Genomic DNA, 16,005 nt, shown 5'->3' with positions numbered 1-16,005 from the left:
AAAACAAATCATATTTTCAGTATATAAGGTAATTAAATTTCGCAATGTGAAATCGAAAGTACATCGCGAAAATAGGTGACATAACGATATGCACACTATAAATAACGCAAGTAAATTGATAACTTTATATATAAAAAATATACTATTCACTACGCATGCACAATTTGCATGCCTGGGTTTATCACATGACGATGATGATCAATCTACTTGCGTTATTTACAGTTAACTGGTAGTTACCTGGTAGACATATCCAGTACAATTTATTACCGAATATACTGAAAATATAAAAACTAAAAAACTTTTTTCAAGTAATGTAATATACCAGTTGTGATATTTTAATCAATATAAACTAATAATTGTAAAAAAATAGGGCATTTTAGACCTTTTCTTTTTTTGTCAATTGCTGTTGACAGTCCCTTTAATGTGTCAGTGGCATACAGACAGACAGCTCCATTTCTTTAGAAACTTCAAAAGCATACTCCTTCCAAAACTTTCTAAAACTTTGTCAAATAACCTTCAAGGAATTAGACAACAAAATCTTGTAGGACGTTGTCATAAAACCTAGGAATTTGTAACAAAGCCTTCTAGGTCTTTATCATGTGTCCTTCTATGTCAAAAAACTATCTTGCAATTTGTAACAAATCCTTCTAGAAATATGTCACCAACATTTCTGGGAATTTATCACAAAACAATCCAGGAATTTGTCACAAAAACTTCAAAGCCTTTGTTAAAAAATGTAGGAATATGTCAATAAATCTTTAAGAAGTCACAGAACCTTTTAAGAATTTGTCAAAAAAATTTCTAGGACTTTGTGACAAAATGTTCATGGAAATCGGCAAAAAACCTTCTAGACTACCTTGTTCTCCACCAGGTTTAAGCGCCCAAGCACCAAAATAATGAAGATAAAGACAATAATGAAGCCCAGTGTAAGAAGGGTTGTGTCTGCATTCACTGCTCCATAGCCTTCGTCATCGAAACTGAAGATTATTCATTTGTCAATAAATAGTAAAAATGCAACAAATTGTGTATGACAAATTAGTTCAACAATAAGAGCTGTCAATGTTCAAGACATCTAACATGTTGAATATCAACAAATGTGTTAAAACAAGAGGGCCATGATGGCCCTGAATCGCTCACCTGACTAACCAGATACAATCCCAACCCAGATTTCATCAAGATAAACATTCTGGCCAAATTTCATAAAGATTAGATGAAAACTGTGACCTCTATTGTCTACACAAGGTTTTTCTATTATTTGACCTAGTGACCTAGTTTTTGACACCAGGTGACCCAAATACAATCCTAACCCAGATTTCATCAAGATAAACATTCTGATCAAATTTTATAAAGATTGGATGAAAACTGTGACCTCTATTGTCTACACAACGTTTTTCTATTATTTGACCTAGTGACCTAGTTTTTGAACCCAGATGGCCCAAATACAATCCCAACCCAGATTTCATCAAGATTGGATGAAAACTGTGAACTCTATTGTCTATACAAGGTTTTTCTATTATTTTACCTAGTACCGGTAACCTAGTTTTTGACCTAGTGACCTAGTTTTTGACCCCAGATGACCCAAATACAATCCCAACCCAGATTTCATCAAAATAAACCTTCTGACCAAATTTCATAAAGATTGGATGAAAACTGTGACCTCTACTGTCTACACAAACAAATTGTTGACGGTTTTTCTATTATTTGACCTAGTGACATAGTTTTTGACCTCAGATGACCCAAATACAATCCCAACCCAGATTTCATCAAGATAAACATTCTGACCAAATTTCATAAAGATTGGATGAAAACTGTAACCTCTACTGTCTACACAAGGTTTTTCTTTAATTTGACCTAGTTTTTTACCTAGTGACCTAGTTTTTGACCCCAGATGACCCAAATACAATCCCAACCCAGATTTCATCAAAATAAACCTTCTGACCAAATTTCATAAAGATTGGATGAAAACTGTGACCTCTACTGTCTACACAAACAAATTGTTGACGGTTTTTCTATTATTTGACTTAGTGACATAGTGTTTGACCTCAGATGACCCAAATACAATCCCAACCCAGATTTCATCAAGATAAACATTCTGACCAAATTTCATAAAGATTGGATGAAAACTGTAACCTCTACTGTCTACACAAGGTTTTTCTTTAATTTGACCTAGTTTTTTACCTAGTGACCTAGTTTTTGACCCCAGATGACCCAAATACAATCCCAACCCAGATTTCATCAAGATAAACATTCTGACCAAATTTCATAAAGATTGGATGAAAACTGCGACCTCTATTGTCTACATAAGGCTTTCTATTATTTTACATATTATGTGACCTAGTTTTTGACCTAGTGACCTAGTTTTTGATCCCAGATGGCCCAAATACAATCCCAACACAGATTTCATCAAGATAAACATTCTGATCAAATTTCATAAAGATTGGATGAAAACTGTGCCCTCTACTGTCTACACAAACAAATTGTTGATGGACGTACACACAACGGACACCGGACATCACACAGTCACATAAGCTCACCATGTCACTTCGTGACAGGTGAGCTAAATTCAGGAGATAAAATCATCAAACATGACAATGTTTCATCACAAGAATATATGTTTATCATGTTTTTATGTACCTGTAACACTTAAAAAAATTAAAAAGAAGCGTGGTTCTCAAAAAAACACTTACTCTGAAAAGAAAATTATTTTACTCAAGGCACATGACTTGAACTTATAGAAGACCACTATACAATGTTACAAAGACAAGTATTTTTGGGTCTGTCATTTTATAACGTTATAATGTTATTTAACCATTTCACCACCAGGGCTTCTCATGTAATGACCCTGGGTCATGATTTAAAATTGTTCCCTATGTGGATCACAATCTTATTTTACATACCAATATACAAAGCATTTGCATGTGGTTTCAAGGGGAAGGCCTTCTAAGTTATTTTGAAATATAAACTATGTGACCCCTTTGGCTTGCCAGTTTATACCCCAAGTCATGATATGAACAAGCTTTGAAGGTCCGAGTTATGGAACTCTGTCAGTGACCTCACTTAATGACCCAGAACACATGTGTGGAGCTTCAGTTGAATACCTGTAGAAAAAACATTGATATGGAGCTGTTACTGATTGTCATCAACTTATTCACACACAGATGCCAACATATGGATGAGTACTATAACCCTTTACCACTTAGAAACGTATTTTGACCCATGTGTAGTCTCTTAGAAAGTTAGATTTAATTTAAGACCTTTCTTGCTACATTCAAGTATGAAAGGCTTCATTTCCAACCCTAAGATACTGATGAGCAGCAAACAGCATAAAACCTGAACAGACTGCGAGTTACTCCCAGGCTGTTCTGGTATTATGCTGTTTGCACATAGCCATTTTCACTTTGCTTCTGAGTGGGAAAGAGATAACTTACATTACTTGGTAAATAGTCAAGACAAAATCCACAACCCAGCTTACGTTCTTGTGGCGTAAATATATGATTTGTCAATGTAAGGTCTGCTAGTGGTTGCCATGGATATCATCTGTTTCTCCCAGTCTAGAGCTGACAATTCTTTCTGCAAAGAACAAAAAACCAATAAAAGTAGTTCATGAATTAATGATATAAATTCCAACATATGTAACAGTGTAATCAACACATGAAGTATAAGCAAACCCATAAGTTTTTATTGAAAACGTTCCTTTCACTGGAAGCTATTTTGTTTGTAAGATAAATAGTTAATTGTGTTTATGTTTGCAAGGGCTAAGTAAAAATTACAAAATTTATAGAACTATGTGCTTCATGGAAGCTAGTGTACTTCCTAGATTTACTCCAGAGGCGTTGATCGCTATTGCTTGTAGAGTAACTATGCAATAAGAACTCGCCTACTTATTATTATATGACTGATTTTAAGGGGTTTATTTTATTTGGACAGTAAGATATTCAGCAGACCCTGCAAAGTTTGTTTTTCTCAAGAGTTTGTGGACAGGGGCTATAAGAACTGTTTTCTGGTGACATATAAATACAATTTTTCTCTATCAAACCATTACAAGCTGTATTTTATACAAAACTGTATTCTTAACTTTAGTTTACATACTGTTATACCGTATAACAAAGAAAACCAAAAGTTAATTCCAAATTTCTACTTTTACTTTCATTTTCAGTTTCCTTATCAATATATTACAACAAAAGCATATATTCATAAATATCATATGCAATCAACAATAAAATATCCGTACCTGCATCTTATTCTGTAGTTAGTTTATAAAAATATGTTTCTTGTTTAATAATAATGTTAAATAATTTATTTTGACCTGATGTTAACTTTTCAAATCAATATTCCAAACTGAAACTTGTTTATTTTCAAAACCGCTATTTATACTTTTTCGGCCGTGCATCAATGACACGTGACGCCCGTTAAAGTAAAAATATCTACCAATAAACGTAATATGAAATGGCGGATTTAATGAATGAGATGCAAGCGTTAACAACAATATTATACAAATACAATGACAAAAACGTAAGTTAAGCAATAGACATCGGTTGAAATATATAAATATGATGTTTATGCATATTGTGAATAACAAGTTATTTTAATAATAAGCTTTTTAATTTAATAATGAGCGTTTGTTTACGTTACGCTTTGTATAACGGAATGGGTGGGGTAATATAATTATTCTCTATCAAACCATTACAAGCTGTATTTTATACCAAACTGTATTCTTAACTTTAGTTTAACTTTAGTTTACATACTTGTGGGTCCTTGTGTAGCACCCAGAGCATGGAGGCAGCAGACGCACCAATGATGTTACCATAGCGATCTCTCCGTATACCACCCAGCTGTTGGCTGAAGCTCCATTCTGTGCCATACACGGGGCTGAAATAATACATTGTGAAACTGTTATAAACTCAAAATACAACACATTGAACCGCAAACATATTTGGGCCGTGCTCTGTGAAAAAAGAGGGTTTAATGCATGTGCAGTCTGCACAGGCTAATCAGGGACGACACTTTCTGGTTTTATAATATTTTTAATTTCAAGAAAGTCTCCTCTTAGCAAAAATCAAGTTTAGACAGAAAGTGTACAGACTGCACAGGCTAATCTACACAAAACGCACAAGCATTAAACCCTCTTTTCACAGAGCAAGGCTCATTTAAAAGTGACAATTGTTTCATTCAAATTCCTTTCACATGCACTTAAAAAGATGTGTTACAGACACTGACTACCCAACTAAAATTAAGTTGACAAGGAAGGATCCATGCATGCGTATTATGTTCATATGTATAGGCATACAGCAAAGTGAAGAGCTTAATTCCCATTGCTTGTTGGAGGCATAACAACTAGTTAAGTATACTTTATACAGTTATGACAACTGATGAAAAAGATGTCTTCAAGGAGAAAATGGCCCAGGAATGAAACTGACCTGTATTTTACACCAGAGTTGACTGTGTGGAGGACATCATTCATGGTGAGCTTTCTAATGATGGTCCCATTGTTGTTCCACAGCTCCAAGATGCTCTGAACATTGCAGGACTGACCCACTCTGAATACAGGGCAAAAATATATTAAGTTTCAAGTGAAAAAGTGGTAAGTAAACTTCACATAACAAATGATATTCTAGTCTTACCATCATGAAAGTAAGCGGACACAATCGTGGCAAGAAATACATAACAATTGTGGACTTAATAAACTTAATCACATATTTTCATAATTTTGAAATAAGTTATTAAATATATTTACTTAGTCAGCCACTTCACTTTTATGGAGCATCATTTAAAGGAAGTCTCTATAATTAGTCTAGGTGGAATTTGTGGTCCGAAATAAGCCTGTGCTGACAGCACAGGCTTTACTAAGTTGATACTTTATAAACATACATAAAGCTGGGTTTTCACAGAGTAGTGCTCAGGCCAGTAAGCTCACCAGTAAATGTATCACTACTACATATTGATCATGAACTATGGATATTTGACATGACTCACTTCACACATAGGCCCTCCAGGTTGGTGTTACCTTCCACATACATCATACTGGACTTCAAGTACATATCATACATCTGAAAAACATTATTTACGTAATTATACATATAATGCAATCTTTGAGTGCTCAGTTCCATCCCCACTAACTGAAAGATTTCCAATATCTTTCCAGACACAAAGTAATGGTTTTACCCAAGAAACTGACTTCAAACACCTCAAACAGTCATAAGGTTTTCAATTGACTTGAAATCTTTCTTTTTTTAAACAAACCTTTATTAAAAGATTTCGATAGGTAATGTGACAGGTGCAAACAAACATAGAATTTGTACAGTTTGGTATTCAGATATCAGAATATCCATTGACATCCCCAGTTTAACACTTAATAACAGACTCGTATGTGAAATAAACCAATACCGGTATGCTCATACACACTATGTTGTTATTACAAGTAATAAACATTATAAATAAATTTTTTTTATTGCAACACGCTAACATCTTGTTTTTTTAATAAAAACTAATACAAATGTAAACATGTAACTAGAAATGGCGCGGCAGAGGCCGACGCGTATCCCCACGCCGAATGTTTGACCTAGGTGTGCCCCAGGTTGGTAATGGGGCCATGCATAGCTGAGATTGACCGTATTGTCATAAGAGAAGTTCATCATCAATTAGAAGTGAATTGGTGTAGAAATGAAGAAGTTATAGTAAAAGGCAATTTTGGGTGGGTGTGACATATGCAGTGCTCCAGCTAGAATTCGAAAAGGGCAGGGTGGCTTTTTTGTCAAAAGGGCACTTTCGACGCGCAGTATTTTGTGAAAAGGGCACTTTCGACGCGCAGTATTTTGTGAAAAGGGCACGTTCGAGCGCGCGGGTGTTTCTGGAATGCTTTTATTTGCATGTTAATTTATATGTTATAAATAATTGTATTATTCCCATTATTATTAAACCATTGAAATATAATGTCTACAATGAGGATTAAACTAATTACAATGTAATAAGAGATTTATGAATTATCATATGTAAAAAAAAAAAAAAAAAAAAAAAAAAATTTTTTTTTTTTTTTTTTTTTGAGGGGGGGGGGGGGGGGCAGGGCGGAGGTTCGGGGGGGGGCAGGGCGGAGGTTCGGGAGGGCAGGGCGCGGCGCCCTTCGATTTAGGCCTAGCTGGAGCACTGCATATGTGGGCAGGGCGCCCCAGGGTTGGTAATTGTGCCATGCATAGTTGAGATTGACCGTATTGTCATAAGAGAAGTTCAGTATCAATTTGAAGTGAATCGGTGTAGAAATGAAGAAATTATAGTAAAAGGCAATTTTGGGCGGGTGTGGTCTATGTGGGCGGGGCCCCAGGGTTGGTAATGGGGCCATGCATAGTTGAGATTGACCGTATTGTCATAAGAGAGGTTCAGTATCAATTTGAAGTGAATCGGTGTAGAAATGAAGAAATTATAGTAAAAGGCAATTTTGGGTGGGTGTGGTCTATGTGGGCGGGGCGCCCCAGGGTTGGTAATGGGGCCATGCATAGTTGAGATTGACTGTATTGTCATAAGAGAAGTTCAATATCAATTTGAAGTGAATCGGTGTAGAAATGAAGAAATTATAGTAAAGGCAATTTTGGGTGGGTGTGGTCTATGTGGGCGGGGCCCCAGGGTTGGTTATGGGGCCATGCATAGTTGAGATTGACCCTAATGTCATAAGAGAAGTTCAGTATCACTTTGAAGTGAATCCATGTAGAAATGAAAAAATTATAGTAAATGGAATTTTTTGGTGGGTGTGGCCTATGTGGGCGGGCGCCCCAGGGTTTGGATTGGGGCCATGCATAGTTGAGATTGACCCTAATGTCATAACAAAAGTTCAGTATCAATTTGAAGTAAATCCGTGTAGAAATGAAAAAATTATAGTAAATGGAAATTTTTGGTGGGTGTGGCCTATGTGGGCGGGGCGCCCCAGGGTTGGGAATGGGGCCATGCATGGTTGAGATTGACCGTCTTGTCATAAGAGAGGTCCAGTATCAATTTGAAGTGAATCGGTGTAGAAATAAAGAAGTAAATGTAAAATAACCTAAAAAAATGAGTGATAATTTCTGACGCGGCCCCACCCCAACCGCTATAACTTTTGACCCAGGGGTCAGATCAAAATTCCAAATAGTGCAGGGTCGCACATATGCTCATAGCTACCATGTGTGTAAGTTTCAAGGTTCTAGTGCTTTTAGTGTAGGAGGAGATAGTGGCCAGGACGGACGGACTGACAGACAGACAGACAGACGGACGGACGGACGGACGGCGGAGATAACCACAATATCCCCACCTTTTTTTCAAAAAGCGTGGGGATAATTACAGTCACTCATATTTGAACCATAGCCTAGGGGCGATAGTAAATTCTCCTCAGAAATGGCCTATTTTACAAACAATAAATGGCTATCTCAAGTTTACTATCTGAAATAGTACATGTGTATGAAACAAAATGTGCCATAAAGCAATCTATATTATATAACAAGCTTTGGTTAAAAGATGTTTTATGAAAAAAAAACACAATTGGTTTCACAAAGCTGCAAAATTTGGTCTCTTTGATTTCATACTTGGATATGAAGGTCACATTCTAACATTATACTGTTTAATACACATTGATAAAACATGGGCCCATTCAACCACAAAATCAAATGTCAAACCAATGTCTAATAGTCCGAAGTTTTCTATCAAACTTTCCAAAAATGATCCATGAATTTTTGATCAAACAAAAATACCAGAATTTATGATACCACACAGTTTCATTTTTTCTTTTTTTTTCTTTTTCATAACAAGAGATGTGTTTGTCAGAAACACAATGCCCCCTATTGCACCGCTTTGAAATAAAATTTCAATATAGCATTTGACAGGTTTAGAAATTATCTCCCTTTTAAAGCTTATTACTTCCCTTGGATTGTATTTTTTTACTTTTGACCATAAAGGATGACTTTGACCTTGACCTTTCACCACTCAAAATGTGCAGCTTCGTGAGATACACATGCATGCCAAATCTTAAGTTGCCATCTTCAATATTGCATAAGTTATGGCCAATATTAAAGTTTTCGGCCGGACTGACGGAGAGACAGACGGACAGACAGATCAAATGCTATATGCCACCCTACCGGGGGCATAAAAATAAATGAATCTACAGTATTATAAGGTTTTGCCAAGAGTTTTGACCAGGTCATAATTTGAACATTAAAGGCATCATGACAAGCTCAGAGCTGTACCTCAGATGCTATAACATAATTATATTTGTGAAATAAGTTAAATGTAAATCTATTAAGTTCAGCTCTAAGCATCAATAGCATAAAAGTCTCAAGTAAGTTTCCTTGGAAGAAAATCTGATCTCTAGTTTATAAAAGTGGAAAGATGTGTCTAAACAGTCATAAGGATATTCTAGCATTAATTGTGCAGATACAATCTGGCATTTATCTTGCCAATTATACTCTCTGAGATAACCCAAGTCCGGTTGGATCGATTTGTACCACTTATTTCAATGTGTATCATTCATAACAAATCAATGGGATATGATAAGGAAATCCTGATAGACAACTGATTTTGATAATCTAAGATAACTTTTTCCATTTCTAGAATAAACACAACTTGCGTGACTATAACCTCAAAATCAAACAGAACCACAATAAGTGTTAAGTCTAATTATTTGGTTTAGTTTTCACTTTTAAATAGATCCTAATACCATGTAAGTTTAGAAATTGATCTAGGAATTAAAATGAGAAAATCAGCTCAAAGATGAGAAATTACATCCCTGCAATACCTACAGAGTTCAACACTGCTGGTGTCAAAATGTTGCTGGCAGTGATAATAACAGATGTGTAGCGGAACTGCTCCGGGAAATGATTCTCCATCCATGCCTTTTCTGGGAGAACCCTTGAGTTGACTGGTACCCAGAGTTTGGCGTCGTCGCTCGTTTGTTCGAATTTCAACAAACCCAATCCGCAGAGACCACAAACAAGCAGGCAGACAAGAATTACAAGATAGGGATGACGTGCCACATGCAAACCAATCCTGTAACAAACAAATGCAATTCAACAATAACACTAATGAGGATAGTTTTAAACATAAGGCTGGCCTTACAACTGACCTTGGCACCAGAAGACCAACCAACCTACGCAAACCACAATACCAAACTATTTTTAACGGGAACTATACAAGTATACAAATAAGTTATAATCAACAAAAATGAAACAGATTGAAAACCAATGAAATATAACTTTTCAACTTTGCTTCAACTTCATTGATTTCCTTATTGAATGTTTTGGACAATGATAACATGGTGTTTATCAGTAAAAACTTCAGGCAATTACAAAGGTCACATCATTCAATTCCTAATTTATATACAGGAATTCACATGTCTCTTTAAAGTATCTTGTTCACAGATCATGGTATTTAAAAAAAAGTTTCATATAACCTGTGAACTCTACTAATTTATTTTTAAAATATATAGTTAGTGTAATATCAAGATAAAGCTTTAACTTTCCCAAGAATCAAACCAGGGTCATTGCAAGCAAAATTTGCCTACACGGGGATTTTGATAGGTGATTGCATGCCTTCAATTGACATGATTCTTAAAATATTTTGCTTTGTCATATTAAAGTGCTGCTTGTTTAAAAACACTTACCGGTAATACCTTATTTTTAAATATTATTTGAAAGCCATCATTTTGCTAATTTGCTAATCACAAGTTCCTTTCAATAATTTTAAGTACATTTCTTCTTAACTTGTCATACATGTAAAATGGAGATTTAATTTAAGAGATCTTGACACATTTAATGTCTTTAATCTTAAAAATACAAAATATGTTAATGATTTCACGTACATTTTTTTTCAAATGATACCTCAAAACATTTGGAATTTTAAAAGATGTATTTCACCAAACGGAACTTTATTCAAATCACCCTTGGGCTTGCAGCTTGCAAAGTCTTTTTTTTTTAGTCTGAAGACAAATTACTTAAAAAAAAAAAAATCTGTACAATCTAAAAAATTCAGATAACACATATATATAGTAACATCAAAAATGATATGAACACACACAATGGACTTTACAAAGTCCATTTATCTTGTATATGCATGTACATGTATCAAATGTTAGAGTAACTAAACCAGAAAACATAAGTACAGATTTGAAAGAGAAAATGTAATAATTGATATACATGAGAAGTAAAGTGATGAAGATCTACAATTAAAACACTAAAAGATTCAATAGCCTTTCAAAGACTGGCAGACTTACTTACTTATTGACAATTTTCCAACTTTTGGTCACTGATAGTTTCACAAAAGTAATAGAAAATATTGGACCCATAAAGTAGTCTCTCTTCAATTAAATGTTGGAACAATTCTTATTGAAAAGCATGCATCTAACCACTACATCAATTTAAATGAAAGTAGGTCAAAGCATTATAAACAAGAGGGCCTGAAAAGCCCAAAGTCGCTCACCTGAGATAACAAGATATTATTGGGACAAATCTTCTGAGCAAGTTTCACAAAGATCGGAAAATAAATGTGGCCTCTAGAGTGTTAACAAAGTTTTACTATAGCCATATAAGGAAATATGCCCCGCCTCCTGGCAGCCATGTTTTTCAACCAACCAGCGTCATTTTTTAACTCGTCCAAGATATTATCGGGATGAATCTTCTGACCAAGTTTCATGAAGATCGGACAGTAAATGTGGCCTCTGAGTGTTAACAAGATTTTACTATAGCCATATACCGGTACATGTAAGGAAAAATGCCCCACCCCTTGGAAGCCATGTTTTTCAAGCAAACATAATTATTTTCGAACTTATCCAATATATCATTGAGACCAATCTTCTGATTGAATTTCATGAAGATTGGACACTAAATGTGGCCTCTAGAGTGTTAACAAGGTGTATAAGGAAAAATGCCCCGCCCCTTGTGGCCATGTTTTTAAAGCAACCAAAACCATTTTCGAACTCATCCAAGATATCATTGGGACAAATCTTCTGACCAAGTTTCATGATGATCGGAAAATAAATGTGACCTCTAGAGTGTTAACAAGGTTTTACTATATAGCCATATAAGGAAAATAGCCCTGCCCCCGTGGTGGCCATGTTTTTCAACCAACCGGCATCATTTTTGATCTCGTCCAAGATATTATTATGATGAATCTTCTGACCAAGTTTCATGAAGATCGGACTATAAATGTGGCCTCTAGTGTTAACAAAATTTTACTATAGCCTTATTTTGCCATATAAGGAAAAATGCCCCGCCCCTTGGCGGCCATGTTTTTCACGCAAACGTAACCATTTTCGAACTCATCCAAGATATCATTAAGACAAATCTTCTGACCATATTTCATCAAGATTGGACAATAAATGAAGCCTCTAGAGTGTTAACAAGGTTTTACTATAGCCATATAAGGAAAAATGCACCAACCCCTGGCGGCCATGTTTTTTAACCAACCGGCTTCATTTTCGAACTCATCCAAGATATTTTTGGGATGAATATTCTGACCAAGTTTCATTAAGATTGGATAATAAATGTGGCCTCTAGAGTGTTAACAAGATTTTACTATAGCCATATATAGCCATATAAGGAAAAATGCCCCGCCCCTTATAGCAGCCATGTTTTTCAAGCAAAGGTTACCATTTTTGAACTCATCCAAGATATCAGTGGGACAAATCTTCTGAGCAAGTTTCATGAAGATCGGAAAATAAAAGTGGCCTCTAGAGTGTTAACAAGGTTTTACTAAAGCCATATAAGGAAAAATGCCCCGCCCCCCGGCGGCCATGTTTTTCACGCAAACGTAACCATTTTCGAACTCATCCAAGATATCATTAAGACAAATCTTCTGACCATATTTCATCAAGATTGGACAATAAATGAAGCCTCTAGAGTGTTAACAAGATTTTACTATTGCCATTAAAGCCATATAAGGAAAAATGCCCAGCCCCTTGGCAGCCATGTTTTTCAAACAAACTTAACCATTTTCAAACTCATCCAAGATATCATTGAAACCCATCTTCTGACCAAATTTCATGAAGATTGGACAATAAATGTGGCCTCTAGAGAGTTAACAAGGAAAATGTTGACGCCGCACAACGGACGATGGACAAAAAGCGATCACAAATGCTCACCTTGAGCACGTTGTGCTCAGGTGAGCTAAAAATAGTGACAAAACACATTTCCTCACACAAGACCCTGTGACCTGGATATTAGACCAAGTGACCTTGACTTAAGACCTGGCGACCTTAAATTTATTAATCCTATGTCCTTTCTTAGAAGCAACCTTTGAACAATTTTAAAGATTTGAGGAAAACACATTATCATATTACATTGCAGAATCTTATAATTTATCGTTACAAACCCTTGTAACCTTGACCTCCTGATCTGTTGCCCTCAAAATAAAAGGCTTCCTCCTTTCAAGATAAGTAACCAGCATACGAATTTACATGGATGTAGATCAGAGTATTCTCTATATACATGTATTATGTGAAAACCAAAGGTTTATGAGAAAACCAACCGATTGTCCTACCATAGGACAGGCAAATGCAAAGAATTTATAACTTCACTTGTTTAAGAGAGGCATAATTGCAAAAATATTTATCAAATCTGTTTAAATCAAAATATTGTTTGCCTAATCACTATGATTTGTCCATAAACCACTCTTTGTGTATGAGTTAAAATGATTTGCTATCATTTAACAACTCAGTCTAATGACTTTGTGATTTAATTGCTTTGCATCAAATCTCGTTAATTAACCAATAAACAAGGATAAATTGAAAATCATTCAAATAATAAACACAAAACCTGTAGAAGGTGCCCTCCAGGACTCGAATGATTCCGTTGCTGCACTTCTGCAAACAGGATGCCTCGTATTCCTGATAGTACACTTGGGTGACTTGGTATGTTTTGGTGATTCTAGTGTCGCCCTCTTGTCTGTCTTCGGATACATCCACTAGGCTTAGATGTTCCCGCTGCATGATTGGTACTTCTTATACCAAATGTGACCGCACGTATATCACATTTGTGGAACACCACTCATTCGTCCATGAGTCTGGAATAAAAATACATCAACTGAATTCTTGTATGAAACTTAAACAGGGTGATTTCCTTTCACAATAATATTTTTTCAATAAAGTGCAATAGTGAAAAAAGCTAAAACATTAATCTGGTAAAAGGGCTAATCAAGGAAAGTAAAGTAAGAGGGAAGGAAACTCAAAGCACTAGTTTGTCAATTAATCTAAGATTAGATGAATGTTGCCCTCGGGCACGTGAGCAAAAAATAAATATTAAACAAGGGCTGTTTGTAAAACATGCATGCCCCCCATATGGGCTCTCCGTTGTAGTGACAGCCATTTTGTGAATATGTTTTTTGGTCACTGTGACCTTGACCTTTGACCTAGTGACCTGAAAATCAATAGGGGTCATCTGCCAGTCATGATCAATGTACCTTTGAAATTTCATGATCCTAGCCATAAGCCTTCTTGAGTTATCATCCGGACACCATTTTACTATTTCGGGTCACCGTGACCTTGACCTTTGACCTAGTGACCTGAAAATCAATAGGGGTCATCTGCGAGTCATGATCAATCTACCTATCAAGTTTCATGATCCTAGGAATAAGCATTCTTCAGTTATCATCCGGAAACCATTTTACTATTTCTGGTCATCGTGACCTTGACCTTTTACCTAGTGACCTGAAAATCAATAGGGGTCATCTGCGAGTCATGATCAATCTACCTATCAAGTTTCATGATCCTAGGCCTAAGCGTTCTTGAGTTATCATCCGGAAACCATTTTTCTATTTCGGGTCACTGTGACCTTGACCTTTGACCTAGTGAGCTGAAAATCTATAAGGGTCATCTGCGAGTCATGATCAATCTACCTATCAAGTTTCATGATTCTAGGCCTAAGCGTTCTTGAGTTATCATCCAGAAACCATTTTACTATTTCGGGTCACTGTGACCTTGACCTTTGACCTAGTGACCTGAAAATCAATAGGGGTCATCTGCGAGTCATGATCAATCTTCCTATCAAGTTTCATGATCCTAGGCCTAAGCGTTCTTGAGTTATCATCCGGAAACCATTTTACTATTTCGGGTCACCGTGACCTTGACCTTTGACCTAGTGACCTCAAAATCAATAGGGGTCATCTGCGAGTCATGATCAATGTACCTATGAAGTTTCATGATCCTAGGCCCAAGCGTTCTTGAGTTATCGTCTGACAACCACCTGGTGGACGGACCGACCGACTGACATGAGCAAAGCAATATACCCCCTCTTCTTCGAAGGGGGGCATAATTAGGCAAAACAATCATGGTATCTGTAAACTTTGCACACACAAAATTAGGTAAGTTACATTGTAGTTCCCACTTTAAAAACAATGTTTACAGTAAAAAAATGGAAAAAATCATTTAAATATCTTTTTTTATATTCTTCAAAAACTCAAGCTGGAAAACAGTAAAAAAAAAAAGTATAGGAAATTAAATGTGTCAGTCAGTACAAGCAAACAACTCTTTTAAGACCTCAACTCGCTATAAATTATGTGTATAGGCTACCTGATGGACTCTTTTTTGGACATAATCACTATCTCACATGTGTGTAACTTTTGAAATAACTGTCAAAAATTAATGTTTTGGAACACCTTATTGACCTTATTATGAACTCAGTTTCTAGCTAGGTACAAACAACTTCAGTTCTTTGAACCTGTCCCATATAAATCTTTGCTTATTGACTTTTTTAGGTATTCACTCTAATCAACAGTGGATTAGGAACACTTAAATTATGTCCTACTGTAGATTATTGGAAAACTCCTGATAACTGAGTTCCAAATACTACCCAGGTATTTGTAAAATTACCATAACATCAGAAAATGAGCCCTCTAAACCTAACACCTAACTGTCAGAAAATGAGCCCTCTAAACCTAACACCTAACTGTCAGAAAATGAGCCCTCTAAACCTTACACCTAACTGTCAGAAAATGAGCCCTCTAAACCTATATAACACCTAACTGTCAGAAAATGAGCCCTCTAAACCTAACACCTGTCAGAAA

The 16,005-nt window shown here is 35.9% G+C and overlaps 1 protein-coding gene across 5 annotated transcripts in view; it reads right to left on the bottom strand.

Moving 5' to 3' along the window:
• The window catches only part of LOC127878041 (protein patched homolog 3-like), a 65,731-nt gene that overhangs the window by 35,504 nt on the left and 14,222 nt on the right, over positions 1 to 16,005 (bottom strand). For all 5 annotated transcript variants that reach the window (XM_052424434.1, XM_052424437.1, XM_052424438.1 and 2 more), the window contains exons 2-8: positions 13,761 to 14,007; positions 9,753 to 9,999; positions 5,974 to 6,047; positions 5,418 to 5,537; positions 4,746 to 4,869; positions 3,473 to 3,570; positions 857 to 977 (exon numbers count right to left, since the gene is read on the bottom strand). In XM_052424434.1, coding sequence (XP_052280394.1) covers positions 857 to 977; positions 3,473 to 3,570; positions 4,746 to 4,869; positions 5,418 to 5,537; positions 5,974 to 6,047; positions 9,753 to 9,999; positions 13,761 to 13,933 — 957 coding nt within the window. In that variant the 5' untranslated portion in view covers positions 13,934 to 14,007. The remainder of the gene's footprint in view (positions 1 to 856; positions 978 to 3,472; positions 3,571 to 4,745; positions 4,870 to 5,417; positions 5,538 to 5,973; positions 6,048 to 9,752; positions 10,000 to 13,760; positions 14,008 to 16,005) is intronic.

Source organism: Dreissena polymorpha, chromosome 4 (genome assembly GCF_020536995.1).
Source record: "Dreissena polymorpha isolate Duluth1 chromosome 4, UMN_Dpol_1.0, whole genome shotgun sequence".
Taxonomy (NCBI): domain Eukaryota; kingdom Metazoa; phylum Mollusca; class Bivalvia; order Myida; family Dreissenidae; genus Dreissena; species Dreissena polymorpha.
The sequence above is the reverse complement of the archived record's forward strand: the minus strand, read 5'-3'. Positions and strand labels throughout refer to the sequence as shown.